Source organism: Crinia signifera, chromosome 9, assembly GCF_055691185.1.
Source record: "Crinia signifera chromosome 9, ASM5569118v1, whole genome shotgun sequence".
Classification (NCBI taxonomy): Eukaryota; Metazoa; Chordata; class Amphibia; order Anura; family Myobatrachidae; genus Crinia; species Crinia signifera.
Window position 1 is genome coordinate 2,575,651 of NC_139225.1, and position 26,271 is coordinate 2,601,921.

At 48.1% G+C, this 26,271-nt stretch overlaps 1 protein-coding gene across 2 annotated transcripts in view; it reads right to left on the reverse strand.

The window, feature by feature from the left end:
* ASS1 (argininosuccinate synthase 1) overlaps nt 1-26,271 on the reverse strand; it is a 103,908-nt gene that overhangs the window by 60,384 nt on the left and 17,253 nt on the right. For both annotated transcript variants that reach the window (XM_083160882.1, XM_083160883.1), the window contains 4 exons: nt 12,429-12,543; nt 8,339-8,407; nt 6,378-6,566; nt 1,408-1,464 (listed from right to left, as the gene is read on the reverse strand). In XM_083160882.1, the coding sequence (XP_083017008.1) occupies nt 1,408-1,464; nt 6,378-6,566; nt 8,339-8,407; nt 12,429-12,536 (423 nt within the window). In that variant the 5' untranslated portion in view covers nt 12,537-12,543. The remainder of the gene's footprint in view (nt 1-1,407; nt 1,465-6,377; nt 6,567-8,338; nt 8,408-12,428; nt 12,544-26,271) is intronic.

Sequence of the window (26,271 nt, forward strand, 5' to 3'; positions counted from 1 at the left end):
CCCACACCTGATCAAATGGAAATGGGTTGCTATGGGTTACTGCAAACTTGTGCGCATCGCCCCCATGAAAACTCAGTCCCTCCCCGCGTCATAGCGATACGTACGCAGAACTGCATATGGAGTATACGGATCACTATAATGCGGGGAGGGACAGTGTTTTCATGGGACATGCGAGTGTCATCCCCATTTTTAATTAATGGCTAGGCCAAGGACTGCAGATCCGTGGCCTCACAATCCTGGGTAGAGGTTCAGCGACCACGGATGCTGCGCACTCAAACTATGAGACGTTAAAATGAAAACCGGTATAATGAAAAGGTTTCATTTATTTTTTTATTTCAGAATATTGACAGACACATTTTAAAAGGTTTATACATAGATTAGATCTATAAATAGCGATGTATCTAAGAGAACAAACAAATACAAAATAAACATAGAAGCCCAAAAAAATTATATATAAAAAAAAAAAAATATATATATATATATATATATATATATGTATAAAACGAGGATTAACAAGAGATACTGTATGGAGGTAGCGTAACTTTAGAAGTAGGAGGTCAGAGGCAGCACCCAACGCGTTTGGTCAGTTGACTTCATCAAGGGGTGAAGAGGGGAGGGACTGGGCAGTTTTCCTTAAGTAAGGAATACATGACGTATAATTTTTTTTTATCTTAGTTCTAATCTGTACGTATAAACCTTGCAAATTGGCCGCTACAATTCCAGATGAGGGAGCTGGTGCATTGTCGTGGTGGAAAAAAACCTAACCAATGAATCAATCTGAAATTTGTTTTGGCGTTGTTTGAAAGATGGTAGTACACGATAGTAATACCAACTGTCCTCAGCAGCGCCACCTGTCTTCAGACACAGGTACTTATTGATCCACCCTTGTGTATATACTGATGTAGATAGATAGATAGAGACACAGGAAACGTCGATAAACTAAACAGCAGAGTCCTGTGATTTTTATGACAAGTCGTCTGTAAGTGCCACCAGCGAATAAATATATAAATATATATATATATATATATATATATATATATATATATATATATATATATATATATATATATACACACACAGACTGTTGTCTGCGCTATATTGGTCAGCTGCACTTTATAAACCTTGCAAATTGGCTGCAACAATATATATATATATATATATATATATACATACACACACATACATACATACATACATACATACATACATACACACACACATATACACACACACACACACTCATAGTATATATATGTAAAATTGAAAAAATAAGATTTACATTTAAGCATATAGTGTTTCAATTTAGTTTTACTGTACTGATCATGTTTGGAGCCTTTCTAGAACAAAGCGGTTGTGAATTGTGTTTCTGATGACTGACGAGTGGATGTTTGGTTATTTGATATTTACCTTGACCTCTGGATACAGAGAATAACAGGTCAACTCAAAACGAATCTGATCATTGCCCTGCAAGAAAAGGGAGTGAGAGGAGGTGAGCGGAGAGCAGATGGCGGACACAGAGACATCACGCAGCACACAAACCAGCATCTGTGTTATATTGTTACGTTGTGGTGATTAGTGCAATGAATGTATTCACTTCTCACTCCCTGTGTACACCATGCACAGATAATGAGTACACAAGGCTGCAGATAATGAATTAAGTCCATCATGGTTAATATAGGCCAATTATCTATTTACTGTCAAAGGAAAACATTTATCTAAAGGTCTCTGTAACATGGTTATACTACAATTACACATAAAATACTGATCTTCATCATTTCAGGGGGTTTATACCTGGAGACAAATGGGGGTAAAAAAGATTTTTAAGCATATATTCGTTTATTTTAGTTTTATTTTTGTAAGTTGATCAAGAAGCAGACTGGTGAAAAGAACTGAAAAATGGTCAATGTCTCCCACTAGTGGCCAATCACTAGTATGGCAATGCATTCACAAGAATATGGATCCTCAAAATCCCTTTAATATAAATATATGGATTAGAAATTATATATACACATGTGAAGAAATTGTGGAATGAATTCTCAGTGAAAAAAATACTTTGATGCCTAAAAACAGATGGTAGGACAAGCCAGAACGTATAAAAATATATACAGGAGGTGAAAAAATACACAAAATGATAAATACACACCACCTGGTACCTGGAGACAATCAGGGTTTCTCTCTGCCCAGAGTGACTCACAGCAAGGTCTCAACAGGAAAATCCAGGTGTGCCCTCCACAGACAGGACACTCCCGTAGCATTTATATCTAATTGCATCCTATCAGGACCGTCTAATAATCTGATGGGACTGCCATGCTATGAATTATATCCTTATGTATCCCTCCTATTATCCCTATAGATTGTAAGCTTGCGAGCAGGGCCCTCCTACCTCCATGTCGGTTTGTATCTACCCAGTTTGTTTAATCACTGTTGTCTCCAATTGTAAAGTGCAACGGAATCTGCTGCGCTATATAAGAAACTGTACATAAATAAATAAATGAATCACTCACTCAATTTTTAGGGGGTATTCCCTTATTCTGGAAAAGGGGAACCCTGATTGTCTCCAGGTACCAGGTTGTGTGTTTTTTTTTTATAATTTTGTGTATTTTTTTCACCTCATGTTTTTGGAATTTTTATACGTTTTTGGCTTGTCGAACCATCTGTATTTTGGCATTAAAGTATTTTTTTCACAGAGAATTAATTCCACCATTTCTTCACGTATTCCTTGGGAGGAGAGGGAACCAAAAGGAACCTTTCACGGAACATAGGGGATTTTCCCTAGGTGAGTTTTGTACAAAGGGGGCACCATTCATGTGATACAGATCTCAATGGGACATTGAGTTGTGTGTGTGATATAGAAGAACAAAGAAACCTTTATGTGTGTATAGGGCACCTATAACAGGTCAGTGAGGACCCGTATCATCCACAGAGCAGTGTGATCGATACATGCATGACACTGGATCAGTCTTATGGGTGACGATATCATCCCTTAAAAAGAAACCTCTATAGTTATCAGTTTGTGACTATCGACCAGATCAAGGATTTGACAGCATCTGAGAATTTTGCCTTAAGTGGTTTCCATGTTTGTGGGCTATTCATAATATAGGGCCTTATTTTGGTTCACTCTTTCTGACAAAATCCTTCTTAGATGGACAAAACCATGTGCACTGAAGGGGAGCATATGCAAAATGTGCAGAGAGAGTTAGATTTGGGTGGGGTTTTACTTCAAAGTGAGATCTATATTGCAGTGTAAAAATAAAGCAGTCAGTATTTTCCCTGCACAGAAACAAAATTACTCACCCAAATCTAATTCTCTCTGCACATGTTACATCTGCCCCCCCTGCAGTGCACATGGTTTTGTCCATCTAAGAAGGATTTTGTCAGAAAGAATGAACCAAAATAAGGCCCATAGTCTTCAGTGACAATTGGTGGTCACCGGCGCTATACCCCCATATACATTAATTAAGCGATATTTTTTTCTCTTCATTTGAGTCATTTCCACACGTTTTGCCCCCAACTCTGTATAAGTCCCACTGTGTGAGGTGGTAGGGGTGACGCATTTGTTTCTCATGGTTAAATCAAATAAACCAACTCTCCTATAAATAAACCAATTTCTCTTATATAAGTCAGTTAAAGCATTTACTAATAATTCTCGGCAGCCTTCTGAAGTGCCAATATATTTCCAGCATTGTATAATCATACCTGCTGCCTGCACATTATTCTGTTATTCAGAGATAATTACCATTTAGTTCTTTTAATTTGATTCCAAAAACTAACGCTTCAATGGAAAAGGTAGGTATTTATCGCCATCTAGTGGCTGTGAGACAGACAAACAATTTTGACACACAGCCCAATTACGGCTTATCAGGGGTTCAATTCTGATCAGTATATGTCTATAGCTTTCAAATCTATAGTCAAAAAGGTATCCCCACACCGGTGCAATACCCTCAGATGTATTACCCCATAAAATCTGGTAACAGATGTGGCTGTGCTAGCCCTCGGAGCAAATGCCTTTGGTGAGTTTCACACTCGCCGGGGGCCTCCCAGTGTTTCATGGTCGTGCTGCAAATTCACAGCCCAGAAAGTGGGACTGAATCAGGCCCAAAGTGTCTACTATGCAAAACCAATTTTTTTTTTAAATGAACTGTTGTAATAATCTTTGTCAAAGGTCCACGTTTGGAAGGAAATGCGGGTGAACGGATTATGCGTGTGTGTGTGTGTGTGTGTGTGTGTGTGTGTGTGTATTTGTTGGTGGTAAAACTCCTGTGCCTTCATTGTTATTAAATGTGAACAATTGTGACCATCTTCCACAGTGATAATCCTTTGCGTGATATTTATATGCGCACCAGACAGATCATGGAAAGCCGCGTGTAGCGGAATCTTCCTGCTGGATACGTTCCTCCTCTTATTGGGCCTTTACGTCCAGAGACCGATATCCCTGTACATATAACATTATAGAGGAAATGACTGGGAAAAAAATATTCTAAAGTTTTTGCGGTACTGGTTTCCTATCTGGGCGCCCGTCGCGGGCATCGCGGGTACATTTATGTATGGCCGCGACGCGACCGACGCGATGCCCGCGATTTCCCATTGAAACCAATGTTAAACTTGGAAATCGTGTCGGTCGCGTCGCGGCCGGCCATAAATGCACCCGCGATGCCCGCGACGCGATGCTCACGATTTCCCATAGGAATCAATGTAAAAAGCCGCGATGGACCCGATTTTACTGTTAAATGCCTCAATCCACCCGATTTGTCCATAGGAATCAATGTTAAATGGGCCACAGAGCCCATTAACCCTTAAATATCCCCCCCAAATTTTGACGCCACCCCACGATCGACGCCAACCCGAAGCGTGGCGAGCGCAGCGAGCCCGCGAGGGGCGGCGGTACGCGTCCTCCGACCTTTTCATGCCCTACTATCCACTAGGGCGTGGTGTGACAATATAATAGTGTGGCGAGCGCAGCGAGCCACCGAGCCCGAAGCGTGGCGAGCGCAGCGAGCCCCGCGAGAGGACGCGGATACCTTCACAGTTATGCGCGTCCCCTCGCGGCCTTCACAGTGAAGGTATCCGCGTGCGCTCGCCACGCTTCGGGCTCGGTGGCTCGCTGCGCTCGCCACACTATTATATTCTCACACCACGCCCTAGTGGATAGTAGGGCATGAAAAGGTCGGAGGACGCGTACCGCCGCCCCTCGCGGGCTCGCTGCGCTCGCCACGCTTCGGGTTGGCGTCGATCGTGGGGTGGCGTCAAAATTTGGGGGGGACATTTAAGGGTTAATTGGGCCTAATTCAGGGTTATTATGGCCAAATCGGGTCAATTGAGCCATTTAACAGTGAAATCGCGGTCAATCAGCCTTTTTTAACATTGTTCCCTATGGGAAAATCGCGGTGATCGCGGTCATCGCGACCATCCAATTTTACCCGCGATGCCCGCGATGACCGCGATGACCGCGATTTTTACCCCCGATCAACGCGATTTTGATCGTGGGCGCCCAGATAGGAAACAAGTACCGTTTTTGCCTACAGTACGATAAAAGGTGTGAGCTTTCCGATGTGATGTACAGATACAAGGGCCAATGTAATAGGGTGAGAATCACAAAGAGATTTTAGGGGAATTTCCCATTATTTGTTTAAATCGGAAATCACTGATATGGCAAAACTCTATCTGTTTTTGCAGTATAAATTATTGCCGCTTTAAAAAAATAATAATGGGAAAACTCGCCCCAAATCTCTCGCTTTCTGATTCTCACCCTATTACATTTGGCCCAAAATATACTCTTAATGCATTTTATACGATACGGCACCAGAAATTGGGCGACTGTTTTCATGCAGTTGTTGTCGCTAAGCTAATGTTGCCGTATAGAGAACATTTTATTTTCTACTAAGTGAATTTCCGTGTATCGTAAAAATGTCAATACGTGAACTTTCTCTGAACTAATTATACAGCGTTTGTTTGGTCTGTCCAAGGTTTAGTGTAATCAGTGTGTAATATCTGTGGTGTTTGCTTTCGCCTACAGTTGTACTCTCTGTCCCCGCTCATCCAGGACCAGAGAACTTCCTCTCCTGCTGTGATAACCGGATTCCCTACATAGTTTCCCTCAAAGACTGCTTTCAGATTTACCATTGTTGGTCCAGACCTGTGAGGCGTAACCGCTTGCTGGCCAAGTCTTTCAGGTGGTACGCATGCCAGCTGGCAGTTTAAGGCAATCGTTAATGAAAACTTATGAATTAAAATAGAAGTTAAAAAAAAAATCTAAATAGACCGTTAAAAAATGTTTTATTCAAATAAAAAAAACATTATTATTTTCTGTCAGTATCAGCCACCTACAAATAAATGGAGGACTATGCATGAAGTGAGCTTAGAACGTAGACAAGAATTACCTTTCCTGTGGCCCCATGAGAGACATACTTCGCCCCCTCTCTTTTGGCAATTTCTACTTGTTTGCGGGCAATACAAGGCCGCGCCAGGGAAGTGCCTAACAGATAGCGGTCCTCATAGATGGCGTTGGCTTGGACGGCCGGCCATATGAATTCTTCCACAAACTCCTTCCTTATGTCCTCAATGAAGACCTGCGGCCAGGGGACAACGAGGGGTTAGAAGACAGACTGGGGTTGGTAAATTAGAAGACACCGTAGCCCTTATTCTGGTTCACTCGCAAAGGCAAATTCCTTCTCAAATATACAAAACCATGTGCACTGCAGGTGGGGCAGATGTTACTTGTGCAGAGAGAATTAGATTTGGGTGGGGTTTTACTTCAAAGTGAGATCTATATTGCAGTGTAAAAATAAAGCAGTCAGTATTTACCCTGCACAGAAGCAAAATAACTCACCCAAATCTAATTCTCTCTGCACATTTTACATCTGCCCCCCTGCAGTGGTGCATGGTTTTGTCCATCTAAGAAGGAATTTTCCTTTGTGAGTGAACCAGAATAAGGGCCAATGTACGTTAGCTTTATCACAAATACATCAACTCCTATGAAGGTCGACATACTGAAGGTTGACAGGGCTTCGGTCAACATAAGTCAACATGGCTAAGGTTGACACAAGCATTAGGTAGACAATGGGAAGGTCACCAGTCAAAAGGTCGCCAATTTTTTTGTCCTGAATGTCGACTAATTCGACATGGACGCGGTACACTTAGATGGTGTCCATGTTGACATTCAGGTCAAAAAAGTTGAAAACTTATGTCGACCTTTTGACTGTCAACCTATTTCAGGTGTCGACACAAGCCCTGTTGACCTTTAGTGGTTGACCTAATGTATGTCGCCTTCAGCGAGTAGACATTCAATAGATCCACAAAAAAGTCCACAATAAATTATCGACATGGAAAATGTCAACACATAAGTCGACACAGATTTTTGTGTCAATGTCAATAATGAGTGTAGTGCGTACCCTCAGGTAACGCTCTTTGCTTGCAATGTTACCATTCCCAATTGTAGTCCATATGAATGGTAAAGTATGAAAAAGTCCCATAAAACTGTAAAAAACCAAGGTCGACTGAGTGCATGTTGTCCTTTTGTCTGTGTTGACCTATTGCATGTCATACTTTAAGTGTCAACCTATTGACTGTCTACCTGTAGACCAGTGGTTCCCAACCCTGGTCTTCAAGTATCCCTAACACTTCACGTTTCCAAGGTCACCTGTGGATTTGCAAAACGTGGCACATAGAGCAGCGGCTGGGTACTTGGAAAACGTGGCAGTTGGTGACACATAGTGCAGCGGCTGGGTACTTGGAAAACGTGAACTGCTAGGATATTAGGGTATTTGGGTATTTGAGGACCAGGGTTGGGAACCACCGCTGTAGACCTTTCAGCAGTTTCCCGATACTGCTCCTTGGACACAATGTCCCATTGTCTTTATCCGCTGCTTAAGCCTGAACAGCGATATCGGACATCAATCAGAGGCCATTCCGCCGAGAGGAGCGATTCGCTTGCACGATAAGCAACGCCGCTTAGCCCCATGTTATTTGGAGCTCATAGAAATAGGTGGTTTTTATTTAGTTCTTAAAGAGAAAAACTCATATATACAGATAACAATCCAAAAGGGTCCGGAACCAAATACGTTTATCTACAATCAGTGGTTCTCAAACATTCTTGAGTCACCCTGGAGTATCCCTGTTATCATTAGGGCAAGTACCGTGGTTGTGCACAGTTGTGCTTCTGATTGTCCACAGGTTTATGTCTGGCAGCCACTAGCACTGGTTTTGACTAATCACTTGGACAATACATAATTTGACTTGGTCCTGGGCCACGAACCAGAGGCACCCCTAAAAGAGTCTCACAGCACCCTTGGGCAAGACTTGCAGCACACAGTTTGGAACCACTGGTCTAAAAGGAGATTACCTTCTTTGCTCCAAGATTCAACGCCTTCTTCCGAGCTTCCTCAAAGTCTTCATTCTGGCCAATGTTTGCCTAAACAGACAGAAAAGATTTCAAATGACCCCTTGTTTGTCCAAGATCAAATGAATGATTACAATTATCGCACCTCTAACACGCCTACTCCCATCGCACCGTAGGCAGCAGCATGTACCTCTTACACGCCCACTCCCATCGCACCGTAGGCAGCAGCATGTACCTCTAACACGCCCACTCCCATCACACCGTAGGCAGCAGCATGTACCTCTAACACGCCCACTCCCATCACACCGTAGGCAGCAGCATGTACCTCTAACACGCCCACTCCCATTGCACCGTAGGCAGCAGCATGTACCTCTAACACGCCCACTCCCATCGCACCGTAGGCAGCAGCATGTACCTCTAACACGCCCACTCCCATCGCACCGTAGGCAGCAGCGTGTACCTCTAACACGCCTACTCCCATCACACCGTAGGCAGCAGCATGTACCTCCCACTCCCATCGCACCGTAGGCAGCAGCGTGTACCTCTAACACGCCCACTCCCATCGCACCGTAGGCAGCAGCATGTACCTCTAACACGCCCACTCCCATCACACCGTAGGCAGCAGCATGTACCTCTAACACCCCCGCTCCCATCACACCATAGGCAGCAGCATGTACCTCTAACACGCCCACTCCCATCACACCGTAGGCAGCAGCATGTACCTCTAACACGCCCACTCCCATCACACCGTAGGCAGCAGCATGTACCTCTAACACGCCCACTCCCACTCCCATCGCACCGTAGGCAGCAGCATGTACCTCTAACACGCCCACTCCCATCACACCGTAGGCAGCAGCATGTACCTCTAACACGCCCACTCCCATCACACCGTAGGCAGCAGCATGTACCTCTAACACGCCCACTCCCACTCCCATCGCACCGTAGGCAGCAGCATGTACCTCTAACACGCCCACTCCCATCACACCGTAGGCAGCAGCATGTACCTCTAACACGCCCACTCCCATTGCACCGTAGGCAGCAGCATGTACCTCTAACACGCCCACTCCCATCGCACCGTAGGCAGCAGCATGTACCTCTAACACGCCCACTCCCATCGCACCGTAGGCAGCAGCGTGTACCTCTAACACGCCTACTCCCATCACACCGTAGGCAGCAGCATGTACCTCCCACTCCCATCGCACCGTAGGCAGCAGCGTGTACCTCTAACACGCCCACTCCCATCGCACCGTAGGCAGCAGCATGTACCTCTAACACGCCCACTCCCATCACACCGTAGGCAGCAGCATGTACCTCTAACACCCCCGCTCCCATCACACCATAGGCAGCAGCATGTACCTCTAACACGCCCACTCCCATCACACCGTAGGCAGCAGCATGTACCTCTAACACGCCCACTCCCATCACACCGTAGGCAGCAGCATGTACCTCTAACACGCCCACTCCCACTCCCATCGCACCGTAGGCAGCAGCATGTACCTCTAACACGCCCACTCCCATCACACCGTAGGCAGCAGCATGTACCTCTAACACGCCCACTCCCATCACACCGTAGGCAGCAGCATGTACCTCTAACACGCCCACTCCAACTCCCATCGCACCGTAGGCAGCAGCATGTACCTCTAACACGCCCACTCCCATCACACCGTAGGCAGCAGCATGTACCTCTAACACGCCCACTCCCATCGCACCGTAGGCAGCAGCATGTACCTCTAACACGCCCACTCCCACTCCCATCGCACCGTAGGCAGCAGCATGTACCTCTAACACGCCCACTCCCATCACACCGTAGGCAGCAGCATGTACCTCTAACACGCCCACTCCCACTCCCATCGCACCGTAGGCAGCAGCATGTACCTCTAACACGCCCACTCCCATCACACCGTAGGCAGCAGCATGTACCTCTAACACGCCCACTCCCATCGCACCGTAGGCAGCAGCATGTACCTCTAACACGCCCACTCCCATCACACCGTAGGCAGCAGTATGTACCTCTAACACGCCCACTCCCATCGCACCGTAGGCAGCAGCATGTACCTCTAACACGCCCACTCCCATCGCACCGTAGGCAGCAGCATGTACCTCTAACACGCCCGCTCCCATCGCACCGTAGGCAGCAGCATGTACCTCTAACACGCCCACTCCCATCACACCGTAGGCAGCAGCATGTACCTCTAACACGCCCACTCCCATCACACCGTAGGCAGCAGCATGTACCTCTAACACGCCCACTCCCATCACACCGTAGGCAGCAGCATGTACCTCTAACACGCCCACTCCCATCGCACCGTAGGCAGCAGCATGTACCTCTAGCACGCCCACTCCCATCGCACCGTAGGCAGCAGCATGTACCTCTAACACGCCCACTCCCATCGCACCGTAGGCAGCAGCATGTACCTCTAACACGCCCACTCCCATCGAACCGTAGGCAGCAGCATGTACCTCTAACACGCCCACTCCCATCGCACCGTAGGCAGCAGCATGTACCTCTAACACGCCCGCTCCCATCACACCGTAGGCAGCAGCATGTACCTCTAACACGCCCACTCCCATCACACCGTAGGCAGCAGCATGTACCTCTAACACGCCCACTCCCATCGCACCGTAGGCAGCAGCATGTACCTCTAACACGCCCACTCCCATCGCACCGTAGGCAGCAGCATGTACCTCTAACACGCCCGCTCCCATCGCACCGTAGGCAGCAGCATGTACCTCTAACACGCCCACTCCCATCACACCGTAGGCAGCAGCATGTACCTCTAACACGCCCACTACCATCACACCGTAGGCAGCAGCATGTACCTCTAACACGCCCACTCCCATCACACCGTAGGCAGCAGCATGTACCTCTAACACGCCCACTCCCATCACACCGTAGGCAGCAGCATGTACCTCTAACACGCCCACTCCCATCACACCGTAGGCAGCAGCATGTACCTCTAACACGCCCACTCCCATCACACCGTAGGCAGCAGCATGTACCTCTAACACGCCCACTCCCATCACACCGTAGGCAGCAGCATGTACCTCTAACACGCCCACTCCCATCGCACCGTAGGCAGCAGCATGTACCTCTAACACGCCCGCTCCCATCGCACCGTAGGCAGCAGCATGTACCTCTAACACGCCCACTCCCATCACACCGTAGGCAGCAGCATGTACCTCTAACACGCCCACTCCCATCACACCGTAGGCAGCAGCATGTACCTCTAACACGCCCACTCCCATCACACCGTAGGCAGCAGCATGTACCTCTAACACGCCCACTCCCATCGCACCGTAGGCAGCAGCATGTACCTCTAACACGCCCACTCCCATCGCACCGTAGGCAGCAGCATGTACCTCTAACACGCCCACTCCCATCACACCGTAGGCAGCAGCATGTACCTCTAACACGCCCACTCCCATCACACCGTAGGCAGCAGCATGTACCTCTAACAGGTTTACATTAAGAGAAACCATCACATCACTATCGGTTTCCCTTCATTGATAGCAGAAAACTATCTGAACTCCTACTATCGACGGCAAAAACATAGAGCACTAGGGGGTTTATTCTAGTTCATTCTTTCTGACAAAATCCTTCTTAGATGGACAAAACCATGTGCACTGCTGGTGGGGCAGATGTAACATGTGCAGAGAGAATTAGATTTGGGTGAGTTATTTTGTTTCTGTGCAGGGTAAATACTGACTGCATGATTTTACACTTCAATATAGATCTCACTTTGAAGAAAAACCCCACCCAAATCTAATTCTCTCTGCACAAATTGCAACTGCCCCACCCGCAGTGCACATGGTTTTGTCCATCTAAGAAGGATTTTGTCAGAAAGAATGGACTAGAATAACCCCCTAGGTGACATCCGTTGATGCTTTGGGAACATTGATAGTCGATGGCAATTCCTAGCTCAAGGGCAAGTAGCGACAGGGTATGAGAAGACACAGTTTTATGAGAGGGGTCACCTTTTGGACCCTGGGTTTCTGTTTGTTGCTGGAATACACATGTGTGCGTCTGAATCGCTCACTTGTCTGATCCTTGGCCAGATGTCAGCACCATGATTGTGAGAAGACCATTACGTACCAGATAGGCGATGACATCGTACCCTTGCTCCTTAAGCCACAGCAGAATACAGGACGTGTCAAGACCTCCACTGTAAGCCAAGACCACTGTGCCTTTGTTTTGGGACATTTTGTTTCTGGTAAAAGAAAGAACAATTACATGTCAGTGTGAGTAGACCAGGGGCGTAACTATAGCACCGCAGCCCCCGCGACCGCGGGGGGGGGCGCTATGCATGTGCGGGCACCGGGGGCTGCAGTGCTATAGTTACGTTAGCTGCAATGTGAAGGGAGCAGGGGGCAGGGGGGCATTGAGGCGGCTGGGGGGACGGAAGCTGCGGGGGACACAGAGGCGGCAATTACTTACAGCTGAGCCGGGCAGTGGGAGCCGGGAGCTGTCTGTACTGAAGAAAAAAAAGCCCATACAATGAATGGGCAGCAATTGCTGACTGGCTGAGAGAGCGCTCAGCCAATCACAGGCTGCCGATTCATTGTATGGGCTTTTTTTTTTTTCTTCCGTACTGACAGTGACAGCTCCCGGCTCCCCCTGCCCGGCTCAGCTGTAAGTAATTGCCGCCTCTGTGTCCCCCGCAGCGTCCGTCCCCCGCAGCGTCCGTCCCCCCAGCCGCCTCGCAGCGTCCGTCCCACCTGCATTGACGGCTACCTGGGGGAGCGGCAGGCGGCGCAGATGGAGACCGGGGGCGCGGCGGGAGAATATAAAGAAATCTTATTCAAAAGATCGGGCGGCCGCTGATTGGCTGAGAGCTCAGCCAATCAGCGGCCGCCCGGTCTTTTGAATAGGATTTCTTCCTATTCTCCCGCCGCGCCCCCGGTCTCCATCTGCGCCGCCTGCGGTCCTCGCCTGCCGCTCCCCCAGGTACCCACAGATATATCGGATCTGAACATCTAGACTACGGGGGTTGGTGCGGCGGGCGGAGGGGCGGGTGAGTGGCTGGGCGCCCTCCCTTTAACGGCGGGGGGGGGGGGCGCCCAAAATGTAGTTACGCCACTGGAGTAGATGTTAGACGTACTTTAGTAACCTCTCCTGTAGACATTGCTCCGGTCTGTGATGGGTTCAGACATAATCTGCTATGTTCACTGATAACTGTGTACTATCCGGCTAGACATTATAAAGAAGTATTATATGATGCGTTTGGTATAGAACTGTAAAGGGTTCTGTATTCCAGGTGCGAAGTCTGAAAATCACATATCAGTGGCTGCCCACACATCAGACCAACCTTCATCCAGCCATCCAACTAGTTGGTTGGACGGAATAAAAACCTGGTAATGGATGGGAGAAAATGTCATTTGTAATTAAGTAATTGTTTCCCAAATCAGAAAATGGACAACGGTCACTCAATGGGAGTAATCAATGCCCTTTTTTGGCATGTGCAGTGAATCCTGTTATGGATTCGCTGCGTTCTGGAGGGCTGGAGCATTCACTGCCAGCCCTCCACGTCACCCTATTCAATGCTGCAGGGGCGATTTTCAACCCCTGCAGCGAACGCCGCAGGGAGCCGGGGGACGACGGCAGGGAGGGAGATGGAAGCCTCCCTGCCTGTGCCGGAATGTGAGGAGGACTCCTGGGGACACAGGCAGCACAAACTGCCCCCCCGGAGAGTTGGCAGGGGCGCAGTGGAGGGAGCCCCTGCACTGGTCCCACTCGTACATATCCCAGTAATCCCAGTGTAAACCCCAATACACCAGCGAATTGCAGCGAGCATGAAACGGAGAACTGGCCGCCATTCACTGGTCCCTTTTGTCAAACAGTGAACATTGAATAGGGTGAGTCAGATTTTCAGAGAAAAAGATTCACCGCAAGGAGTGAAAACAGCCAGATTTGCCGGAAAAAAACGGTGAATCGGGAGCATTGAATACTGGCCAATGTACTGTACTTGGACCTATTTGATTTAAACAATTTCACTGAATGTTTTTGTCTATTCTCCAACCAGTTGGATGGTTGGAGGAAAGTTGGTCTGATGTGTGGCCGGCAGTCCTGACATATTTCTGTGAAAGACCATCACTGACCCAGATCCCACATCTGCCCTTGGAAGTTATTACAGGATCCACCAGTGAACAACAAGTCCAGTGGGCCATTATTTCATGTTTGCCACAAGCAAAGCCTGGAAAATGTGTACTGCAACACTGCTAGTGGGGAACGGGGTCGGAGGTGGTGGAGGGATCTGATCAGATCCCTCTTCAAAATCTGGTCCTCCATCCCACAGGAAGCTGCCCACTGGGAACTAACAGCATCTGAAGATGGCATCAGTTCCCAGTTATCTCTGCAATGGAACCAGATACACTAAGCTTCAAAAGTGATCAAATGGAGAGTGATAAACATCCAGCCAATCAGCTCCTACCTGCCATGTCACAGTTAGTGTTTGAAAAATGTCAGGCAGGAGCTGATTGGCTGGATTTTTATCGCTCTCCATTTTATCACTTCTGAAGCTTAGTGCATCTGGCCCATTGACCCTTATGTCTAAATGAATTTACGTAGCAGTAAAACCTACTGTTTGTACGATTGTGCTGAAATCGTGTCTGAAAAATGCCCCCCTGGGGGTAGCTATTTGTTAAAGTGGGGGCAATAAGTCTTATTGTCTATTGGGGGGAATAAGCTGATCTTGGTTACGGTATTTTAGATCTACAATGTCTAGGTGTACAGTCATAAGGTCGACCACTATAGGTCGACAATCAAAAGGTCGACATGGGCCTGACCGGGACCCAGACCAGACGCTGTTCCTGAGAGCTCCGTCTGAGGACGCCAAAAACCACCGATTGCAGGTGCCTGGACCCCCCTGAACTGCCTCAACCCACCCACTGAAGCACCCAGATACCGGGGACGCCCGCCGGGTAGAGCAGCGGAGCCGGGAGACGCCTCTAAGCGTCTTTGCGGGTTGCGGCCTACTCCGACGGAGCGGCCGGTGAAGCCGGGGCCTGGATTTTGGAGCAGGCCAGAACGCGGACACCGCAGACGAGATTGCGGGCTTTTACGCCCGCCTCAGGTACTCACCTCCTCTCCGCACATCTCCCACCACCCCCGGAGGCTTCCCCAAGGGCAGCCCTCCCTCCAGAAACTACTGTGGGTGCGATTTCAGGCTTTTAAGCCCCCCTGCTCCCAAAGCCCGGCTGCCATTTTAAAACGCTACAGCAGCACACAACAGACCCTGGGCTATCTGTTTCAGCCCCCAGGCTAATAATAAGCCTCACAACCAGTGGCGTAACTATGGAGGGTGCAGGGGATGCAATTGCTATGGGGCCCGAGGGCTTGGGGGGCCCGAGGGCCCAGCAGGCAATCCCCTGCACCCTTTTGAATTATTATTTTGAATTTATTTAATTAATGGTGCAGTGCAGCGCAGGGTTATGGCTGGCAGTTTTTTTTCCGTATAGTAAAGGAGGCGGGGACCGGGTACAGACTCGGACAAGGCTAGCTGCGCACACCACCACACTGTAGGGGGCGCTGCACTGCTGCAGCTGCTTTCTCTGTTTCCCAGGCAGACAGCACACTATACACTAGGTGTCTCCACTCCGTCCTCTTCCTCCTCCTACGGAACGGGCGACGCGGAGCCTGTGGTGTGACCCCAGCACTTGGAACCATGTGTATCGAGCCGCTCCTGACACACAACGCAACGCCCAAACAGGTAGCTATGGGCTGGGAGGGAGGGAGGAAGTGAGGGCTCAGCAGACTGCTAAGCATCATATATCTGTGCTACACTATATGGCCAGCACCAGTCAGCTCTAGTCAGCTCTAGAGAGGGGAGATGAGAGCTGACCCCAAAGCTGTATGTGGGGATTCGAATGTGACCTGTCCTAGGTTCATGTAAATGGCTAAAGGTGACTGTCTGTCTCCCCCCGCCCGCCCCTCGCTGCTTTTGCCAGCCAATCCCCCCTTGTAACTGACAGCCTGTTTCCCTTGCTCTCCTGCGTGCCAGATGACCCCCCCCCCCCCCTCGTGTAAGTAACAGCCTGCACTCCTGCATGTGCCAACTGCCCCTCCTGTAAGTGACATGTTCTGTCAACCCCCCATCCCTGTGACATCTTCTCTCTGCCCCTTCCCACTGCTGCTTTCCCCTTATATTCTCTTTCTCTGACCCTCTATTTTTCTTTTTTGCACCCCCTCTCACCCTTAGGGCAGTATTCAATGGAGATATTCTCCGTGCACGGCGAGCATTTTTTTTTGCTCGCCGTGCACTCTCCGTGTTCCGGAGGGCTCGTTGCCTCTCCTGCTGCCACTATTCAATGTTTATAAGACTCGCCGCCACTCGCGGCGAGTCTTAACCCCTGCAGCGGACGAGCGTCCGCAGCAGGGAGCTGACAGGGACGTGGCATCCAGGGAGATTAAAGTCTCCCTGGATGCCACAGAACATATGTGAGGGTAGGGGGCCCCCCTGGGACCCAGGCAGCACAGGCTGCCCCCCTCTATAGCCAGCGGGGGACCCAGTATTCACTGTACCCGAACGTGCTTCGGGTGCAGTGAATATATGAATATCTAATGAGCGGCTCGAGCGCTCCGGCCCCCTGCTGGCTGCACTGTGTAAAAATAAGAAAAAAAAAAAAATGTAAAAAAATATTTTTTTAAAAATTAAATATATATTCATGTGCTATAGGCACATGAATAAAAATAACATGGCCCTCCACAGAAAAAAAAACCTGATTTTTTGACCCCAAAATTAAAAAAAACACCCTTTTAGTTTAAAAGTTCACATTCCTGCTCTCCATCAAAAGATGGAGAATTTCTTCACGGAGAGAGACGGCGAGAATCACTAAGAAAGACGGAGAATATTTCACATTGAATAGGGTGGCTCGCCTTTGGAGAAAAAAAACCTCTCTCCACGGCGAAAAAAGCACAAGTTCTCCACAAAAGACGGAGAACTTTTCTCATTGAATACTGCCCTTAGTGACACTCTCACTCCCACTTGCACACCCTTTCTCTTGCTCCTCCCTCCCTCTCCCCCCTCAGCCATATCTCTCTTTCTCCCTGACTCTCTCTCTCCTCTCATTCCCTCTCTCTTGCTCTTCTCCCCTGAGACCCTCTTTATCTCTCATGCCCCTCATTCTGCTCCCCTAAGGGGCATAACAGGGACATTGGTAGGTGGGGGGGGGGGCCCTTTCAAGCATTTGCTATGGGGCCCACAAAGATCTAGTTACGCCCCTGCTCACAACCTTCCAACATCAGGCTGCTGCACTTTGAAGGGACTGTGATCTCCCTCACCATAAGAACCACATTGACCTGAAGTCTTATACAGATACAAACTGCCAGGCAACAGGGGCTCAGGTGCTGCATGTTGATTACAATACACCCTGCTCTATAGCCACAGGTGGTAACTACCATCCCCCACCACCCCCCACCAAAGCTCAGCGATGTTTACATTTTATCCAGTATTATATTTTATTTTACCTTTATATATCAACAATTCTATAAAGTCTATATGAGTGAGGTCTCCCGGTCCCGCCCCCTGATGCAGCAGTAGCAGGGGACCTCAGCTCCAATACCCGGCAGCCCAAAAACCTAATATACACGGCTTTTTGCCTCCATAACCGCCGCCTGCCAATAACCCGCCTCCCCCTACCTACACTCCATTGTATGAAGCGCTATTACAACGCTATGCCGAGCAACCAAGCACGCAGGAGAGATAAAGACCGCCAGACACCAGGTCCTAAGATGGCGCAAGACGCCAACTCCCGCCGACCTGCACTAACCTCACCGGCCCTAGACTCAAGGGGTCCTACTCCCCCCCCTGCGCTTCCCTCACCAAGATGACCAGAGCGATCCCCACAATGAGTGTCCGCAACCGCTCCAGACCCTGCCTTCCCCCGATTCCCCAGTCACGTATGGGGACATGATTATGGCCATCAGGACAGCTATAGGTCCCCTGCTAAAGGCACAGACTGATGATCTTGGCAGAAGGATAGATCAGCTCCAACAGAGAGTTATCTCCACAGAGCAAACAGTGGGCGCAAACTTTGCTGACATTACTGACTTGAAGTCCTCTCTTAAATCTGCAAACAAGGAAATAAACTTCCTCCATAACAAGGTTCAGGATCTCGAGAACAGGTGCAGGCAGGGCCGGCGCCACCACTAGGCAGGACTAGGCATTTGCCTAGGGCGCCGGCCACTGGAGGGCGGTACTGAGCCGCCAAGGTACCATAGAGAGGTACCAGAAAGCAGGGAGCGGTCATCCTCCCTCTCCCCTCCCCGACCCCCATCCCGCCCGTTAATCAACGCTGCCCGCTCCCTGCTTGGGGGATTTCAGCGCGGCAGTATCGCCCGCACCTCCCCCCCCCCCCGTGCCGCATCACAGTGTTATCGCACCCTCCCCCTGTGCCGCATCACAGTATTATAGCAACCCCCCCACCCCCGTGCCGCATCGCGGGTGGCAGGCAGTGCGGGGGGGCTTTGCCTGGGGGCGGGCGGGGGGCTTGCACCGGCCCTGTGTGCAGGAGATGTAACCTACGGCTGATAGGCATCCCTGAATCTGTAAAAGGGCAGGATCTCTTTGACTTTATTAGAATCACTTTGCCAGAACTCTTGCATATTGCAGACAGGTGTAATGATCTAATAATCGAACGCGCACATAGACTGGGCTCTCAACGGCCACAAGAAGGCGCCAGGCCCCGTGCTGTAATATTCAAAACTTTAAACTTCCTACATAAGGAACTCATATGGTCATCCTCTCGCAAAACCAGGGACATTACATGGCAAGGCCATAAGATCCTCGTTTTCCAAGATTACTCCGCCGAGCTTTCCAAAGCTAGGAGAGACTTCGCCCCCACCTGCTCCAGACTCATCCATGATGGGATAAAGTTTGCCATGTTGTATCCGGCGCGACTGCGCATCTATGAGGGGAACTCATTTAAAGACTTTCTCACCCACCTGGACGCCGAAGCCTACCTAGATGAAGCCGCACCACCCGCAGACCAACAAACGGACTGGGCGGCAGATACTTAAGCAGCAAGACAGCAAGACAATGGTTTATAAGCTTTCCTCCCCACTGTTACTACAAGATAATATGGAAAACTGTCCACCAATTCCTACCTCTTTTGCTGAATGTTGGCGGGCCCAGTTCAGCAATTGCAGATAGATAATGTCTCCTGGAATAACACGCTTAATCCTCAACTGTAGAGGCTCTAGCCCCCCCCCAACCTTTACCTTACCTCTCACTTTACTCCATATTTAAATTATTCACTGAAAAAGGTAAAAACGCTCCATTTACGGATGGACAGTCACCCTTCCATCACTGTACCTCTCTTCCCCCCCCCCTCCCCTGTTGCTACTTTAATGCTTAACTCCCCTCCCCCCCACACTCTCTCTCTCCCCCCCCCCACCCCCTAATTAAACTGAACTAACTATATGGGTTTTGCAGACACACACTGTATGGTTACGCCAGTATGCTCTTGATAGTTGCAATGCAATATTATGTGTCTACCCCTCTCTCTTCCCTTCTACCATATCATCTACCCCCCCCCTTCCCTCTCTCTTCCCTTCTACCATATCATCTAACCCCCCCTTCCCTTTCCTCCCCTCCCCTCCCCCCTCCCCCCCCCCCCTCCCCACTGTTTGCTTTGTATGTCATTGTCTCCTTCCCCCTTCCTTTTACCTAGATGACCACGCTAACATTAGGTAGCTGGAATGTGGGTGGCATCAACTCCCCACAAAAACGCAAAAAGATTCTAATGTACTTAAATAAATTAAACCTTGACATTGTGTGTTTGCAGGAAACTCATCTGATGCCTACCGAGGTCGCCAAACTTAACGCTCTCCAGTGGCAGGTGCATTCCTCTGCATCCTGTAACTCCAAGGCCTGAGGGGTCGTGGTCCTGAGCAAGAGGCGCATTCCGCTGACAGCAGACACCTTATACTCTGACCCAGAGGGTAGATATACTCTAACACGCCTCACTATCGCACAAACACAATACATCCCCCTTAACGCTTATGCCCCTAATGCCTATACGAAAACGTTCTTTCAGACTATCATTAAAAAAATCACCCCACACATGCATCTCCCAATCATTCTCTGTGGAGATCTCAATTTAATTTCTCATCCAGAATTAGATAAACAATTCCCTACTTCAAGAAAGCTCCCTAGTTTAGGTGTCCCGGCCCTAGCAGCTCAACTGCATCTACAGGATATATGGCGGATCTTCCATCCCACTGACCGTGACTACACGTGTCTTTCCTCAGCCACCAGCACACTATCCAGGATAGACTATATACTTACTTCTACGGACCTTTTCCCAAAAATCCTCATGTCCCATATAGAACCAATCTCACTATCCGATCATGCTGTGATTTGGATTTCCCTGAAAGTGTCACCAGAAAAAAGCTCGTTCATATCTTGGAGATGCCCCTCATCTATCACTACATCCGACTCCCTAAAAGCAGTGGTCTTAAAAGCATGGGATGAGTATACACAAAACAATAAAGAAACGGCCCGTACGAACCCTGCTCTATTCTGGCAGGCTTCCAAAGCTGCAATCAGAGGAGCTATAATCGCACACACTTCATACCAACGTAAAACGATAGCCCTAGCTTTTGCCCAAGCCCAAACAGACCTCACTACCGCTTTCTTGAGTTATAAATCCTCTCCCACCCCAGCCACCAAACTTAGCCAAGGCCACATTTGAGGGTCTTTTTATAAAATCTGAAGCACTCTACACCTTCGCCTCCAATGCTAAATTCCACAAATACGGCAACAAATCTAGTAGATTACTATCAAATCTACTCAAAGGGTATAACTCCCCCGCCACAATCCATCCTCTGAAATGTCAAGATGGCACCATAACCTCCACTAATGTGCAAATTGCCAATACCTTAAATGCCTATTATAAATCATTATACTCAGCCCCCGTTTCCGATGAGTGTACAGCCACACAATTCTGGGAACATCTTCCGACGCCACACTTAACAGAACCCATGTCCGATTCTCTTTGTAAAGATTTTTCACTAGACGAAATATTGAACGCTATAGCAGGTCTCAAGCCCGGAAAAGCCCCAGGCCCAGACGGCTTGACGTCAGAATATTTAAAACTCCTTGCACCACAAATCACCCCCATACTAATGGACATGTACAACTCTATTCTCCACTCAGACCAAGCCCCTCTTTACTTCAATACAGCCACAATTAAAGTACTCCCCAAACCGGGCCGTGATTTATCAGACCCAGGCTCCTACAGACCCATATCCCTGCTAGACCTGGATTACAAAATCCTAACTAAGATCTTGGCCGAGAGACTAAAACCAATGTTAACTACCCTTGTACACAAGGACCAAACTGGATTTGTTATGGGACGCAATCCGGTAACGGACATCAGGAGGGTGCTGTCGGTGCTGCAGCAGTCCCAGTGGGCCGTGTCGGGCCCCGTGCTGGCGATACTTTCGCTGGATGCGGAAAAGGCTTTTAACATGGTCCACTGGGACCATCTATACACTACTTTGCGTAAATTCTCTTTCCCCGAAAAATTTATCTCCATACTAAACACATTGTATAGCAACTCTGCATCCAGAATACACTGTTATGGGATCCTCTCAGATCCGTTCCCTATTTTTTTTTTATATATTCTTTATTTTGGTTTTGGATAAAGGTGAAAACATTACAAACATTTGTTGGTACAACAAGTTAGAGAATCGGGACATTGTAATACAAAAGGAGTAGCAGTTACATCTCAATGAATCTACAAAACGTCTATTCCGCTTCATGTTTCAAAAAAGAAACAGCAAATAATGATTTGTGTCCACAAAATTCAATCCAACCTATTGCCCCGCATTCAGCAACATATTCTATTCAGTAGAAAAATATTAAACATAATAATTATCGAAACGAAGACAAGACATGGGGGTTAAGAGAAAGAGGAAGGTGTCAGGATAAGGGGGGGGGGGGGAAGGAAGGGGTATGTGAGAATAGCATCCACTTGCTTTGTTTTATCTTTTTCCCCTATATCAAAAGGTACATTTGTACTTACTGCAGTCTCAGAGTACATTGGCTGGCACATGATCTTTATATGTCATGGACGACTTAAACTCAAGCCAAGGTGACCACGTGGCTACATAATCGGATTGTTTGTCCAGGGCAGAATGATAAATGTCTTCCATGGTACCATAGAAATCGATCCTCTGGAACCATTCCCATATAGTAGGTGGATCTATAGACCTCCAATGTACTGGAAGCACTGCCCTTGCCGCATTATTAAGATGTTTCAGCAGTGAGCGTTTGTATTTTACAGCGGACATAGTGGTGTGTGAAAGCAACCAGAAATCAGGGCCTTCAGGCGTTTGGAAACCCAGTATGACTGAAGAGAGTTGAATCACTGACTTCCAAAAGACCATGATCTTGGGGCAGTCCCACCATATATGTATCAAAGTTCCCTTCTGTGTGCCACATCTCCAACAGAATGGGGATACCGAGGGGAAGAATTTGTGAATCAAGGGAGGGCATCTATACCACCTGGTCAGCAATTTGTATTGCGTCTCCACCACCTCCAGGCTCGTAGAGCATTGAGCCATGTTGTCACAGTGTTTTTCCCAATTTATTCTTATTCCCCGTGAAGAGAGATCTGAGTCCCAAGCCTTGCAAAAGGAAGGGAGATCATTGAAGTGGCTTTTCAGCACAATTTTATATATAGTTGAGACAACATGTACGGACTCAGAGGATTGGGAGCACAACACTTCAAATGGTGTAGGTTCTTTTTTAAGTGTCGTAAGAGTTCTCTTCGAGTGAATGTAGTGTCATATTTGGAAATAGAACCAGGTGTCTGTCTGCGGCAAGTTTTTATCTGACTTTAATTCTGCAAAGGGCTTAATAGAGCCTCCCGTTAATACATGTATTATTCTCGTTAGTCCCTTGGCTTGCCAGGTGGTGGCAAGGCGTCCTGTATTACCCGGGGGGAAATCTGGGTTATTAATAAAGGGGAGAAGCAGCGTGTCGCGCGAGGAGAGGGCTAACTTGTATCGGAGGGTTCTCCAGATAGCTAATGTAGGCTCAACTGTAGGGTGTGAGCAGTGCGGTATCTTTGGCAGCCAGGGGACCGTTTGGAGTCCTAGGCCAGAGGAGCACATCTCTAGATCCACCCATTGTTTTGGGCATGTGTCGGCTCTCGACCAGTCCAGAACTCTATGCAGAACCGAGGCTTGGTGGTAAGCCTGTAGCATGGGAAGTTGCTGGCCTCCCTGGGATTTCTTATAATACAGATAGCAATGTTTAAATCGAGGTCTCTTACCTCCCCATATAAACCGGCTGATTGCCCTCTGTGCCTCCCCAATAAATTGGGATGGCAGTTTTAGTGGGATAGTTTGGAATAGGTAAAGGAACCTAGGTAGAATATTCATTTTAATAATGTTTATCCTTCCTAACCATGAGAATTTCTGAGTGGCCCACTGAGACATTTCTCTGCGGACGTTTGCAGCAGAGGGACGTGATTGAGAGACACCGTGGTCTGCAAAGAGACCGGGATGGAGACACCTAAGTATTTAATGTGAGTGGGGTGCCAAGTAAAAGGGAATTGTGTGCTCAGCGTCGTCTTGGTATTAATCGGAAGGGAGATACTCAACGCGGTGGATTTTGCGTAATTAATTTTAAAGTTCGATAGTTCCCCAAAGCGAGAGAATTCTACCATGAGATTAGGGAGCGATATTACAGGGTTTGTGACTATTGCCAAGAGGTCGTCTGCGAATAACGCTAGCCGGTGGTTTATTGTACCTACTGTAAGGCCACTGATGTTCGGGTTTCCCCTGATCGCCCTCGCCAGGGCCTCCATGCATATGACATATATCAAGGGGGACAATGGACACCCTTGCCTTGTCCCGTTCGATATAGCCACTGGATCAGAAAGCATGCCATTGATTCTCACCTGGGCTGAGGGGGATCTGTATAGGGCAAGTATTTTCTGTAGAAATACGCCACCTAGGCCCAAGTGCTCCAGAGCTACCTCCATAAACTTCCAGTCCACTCTGTCAAAGGCTTTTTCAGCGTCCGTGGAGAGGAGCATGGTGGGAACTCCAGAAGACTGTGCATGGGCAATCAGGTCAAACACTCTAATAGTATTGTCTCTCGCTTCCCTCCCACAAACAAAGCCCACTTGATCTGGGTGTATCACTAGTGGTATCAATGAGGACAGGCGATTCGCCAATAATTTCGCATATAGCTTGACGTCAACGTTTAACAACGAGATAGGGCGGTAGCTTGATGGGAGTGTCGGGTCCTTACCATCTTTTGGTATAACTGTAATGTGAGCGCTTAGTGATTGAGCGGACCATGGGGTCTCAGGAGATACTGCATTACAGGCCCGCAAAAGAAGGGGCAGGAGTTTGTCTTGGAATGCTTTATAATATGTTGTGGTGAAGCCGTCTGGTCCTGGGCTTTTACCCGACGGGGTGGCTTTCAAGGCTGTTTGTATTTCCGTCTCTGTAAATGGGTCATTTAATGCCGTGGCTAGGTCAGTGGGAAGAGTGGGGAAATGTATGTCTTTTAGATATGTCCTTATGTCTTGTTCGTGGGTCAATATGTCCCTAGGGGGCTTCTGGGCGGAGAGGTTGTAGAGGTTTGAGTAGTAATTATGGAAGATCTCCGCCATTTTGGTGTTGTTGGCATGTAATGTATCTGTGGTGTCTTTCATTTCCTTTATGTATGTTAGGGATCGTTGAGCGCGCATTGCTCTCGCTAGTTGCTTCCCTGGCTTATTGCCCCATCTATGGAACTTGTGCTTGCACCGGCGGAAAGCTCTGCGGGTACTATCATTCAATAGGCTGTTCAAGGATAGACGTGCTTCCTGGAGTTCTATGAATATATCGGGAGTTAGTGAGGATTTATGCATCAGTTCTAGTTTCCTGATTTTGGTGAGCAGCGCCTCTTGGCATTCCGTTTTTTTCCGTTTAAGGTATGAGCCTATTTGAATGCATTTGCCACGTATCACACATTTGTGAGCTTCCCATATGGAAACAGGGGAGACATCTCCTGTTGAATTGGTGGCTATATAATCTTCTATTGCCTCATTCAACTGTTTCCTACAATCGTCCTCCCTTAGAAACTGCTCGTTGAATCGCCAGGTCCAATGTCTAGTTGGGGGGTGAAGTTGCGTCAGGGTAAGCGTAATAGGTGCGTGGTCAGAGCCAACTATCTGTCCAATGGAGGCGTCTACAAGTAGATCTAAAGATCTATGGCCTAAGCAGAAGTAATCAATTCGCGAGTATGAGTTATGGGGGTGTGAGTAGAATGTATAGTCTTTGTCTCTAGGGTGGAGTAATCTCCAGGTGTCTATCAGTTGGAAGTCATGCAAGAGGGCTGTGAAGCGTTTTAGCTCCCTGTGGGGTGTCTTAATTGAGGAGTTTGTCGTGTCTAGAGAGGGTTCTATCGCCCAGTTGAAGTCTCCTCCTGTTACCAATACCCCCTCTATCATGTGCTCTACTGTTTCCAGTGCTCTTCTAAAGAAGCGTATTTGGCCTTTATTTGGGAGGTATAGGTTGATGAATGTGTAGATTTGATTGGCTATAGTAGCCTTCACCAATAAGCCCCTACCATCTCCTATGGGGGTCTCCGTTATTTCAGAAATAAGGACATTTTTGGAGAATAGTATGGCTACACCCTTAGATTTGGACTCAGAAAAATCATTATAGAAACTCACGGGGAAGTGTCTGGAATATAACTTCGGGGCGGCTCCTTTTTTAAAATGGGTCTCTTGCAGAAACACTACGTCGGCCCTTTCAGTGTGCATTGAGTGAAGAACTCTTGACCTCTTTTCAGGGATATTGAGACCCTTCACATTCAGGGATATAATCTTTAAGGTGGACATTGTGTTAGGTGCCAAAAAAATCATTTTTCTATGGAGCTCTGTCTCACTAGGTGCGGTGGGGGGGGAGTCCGGGGAGACACATAAGGAGG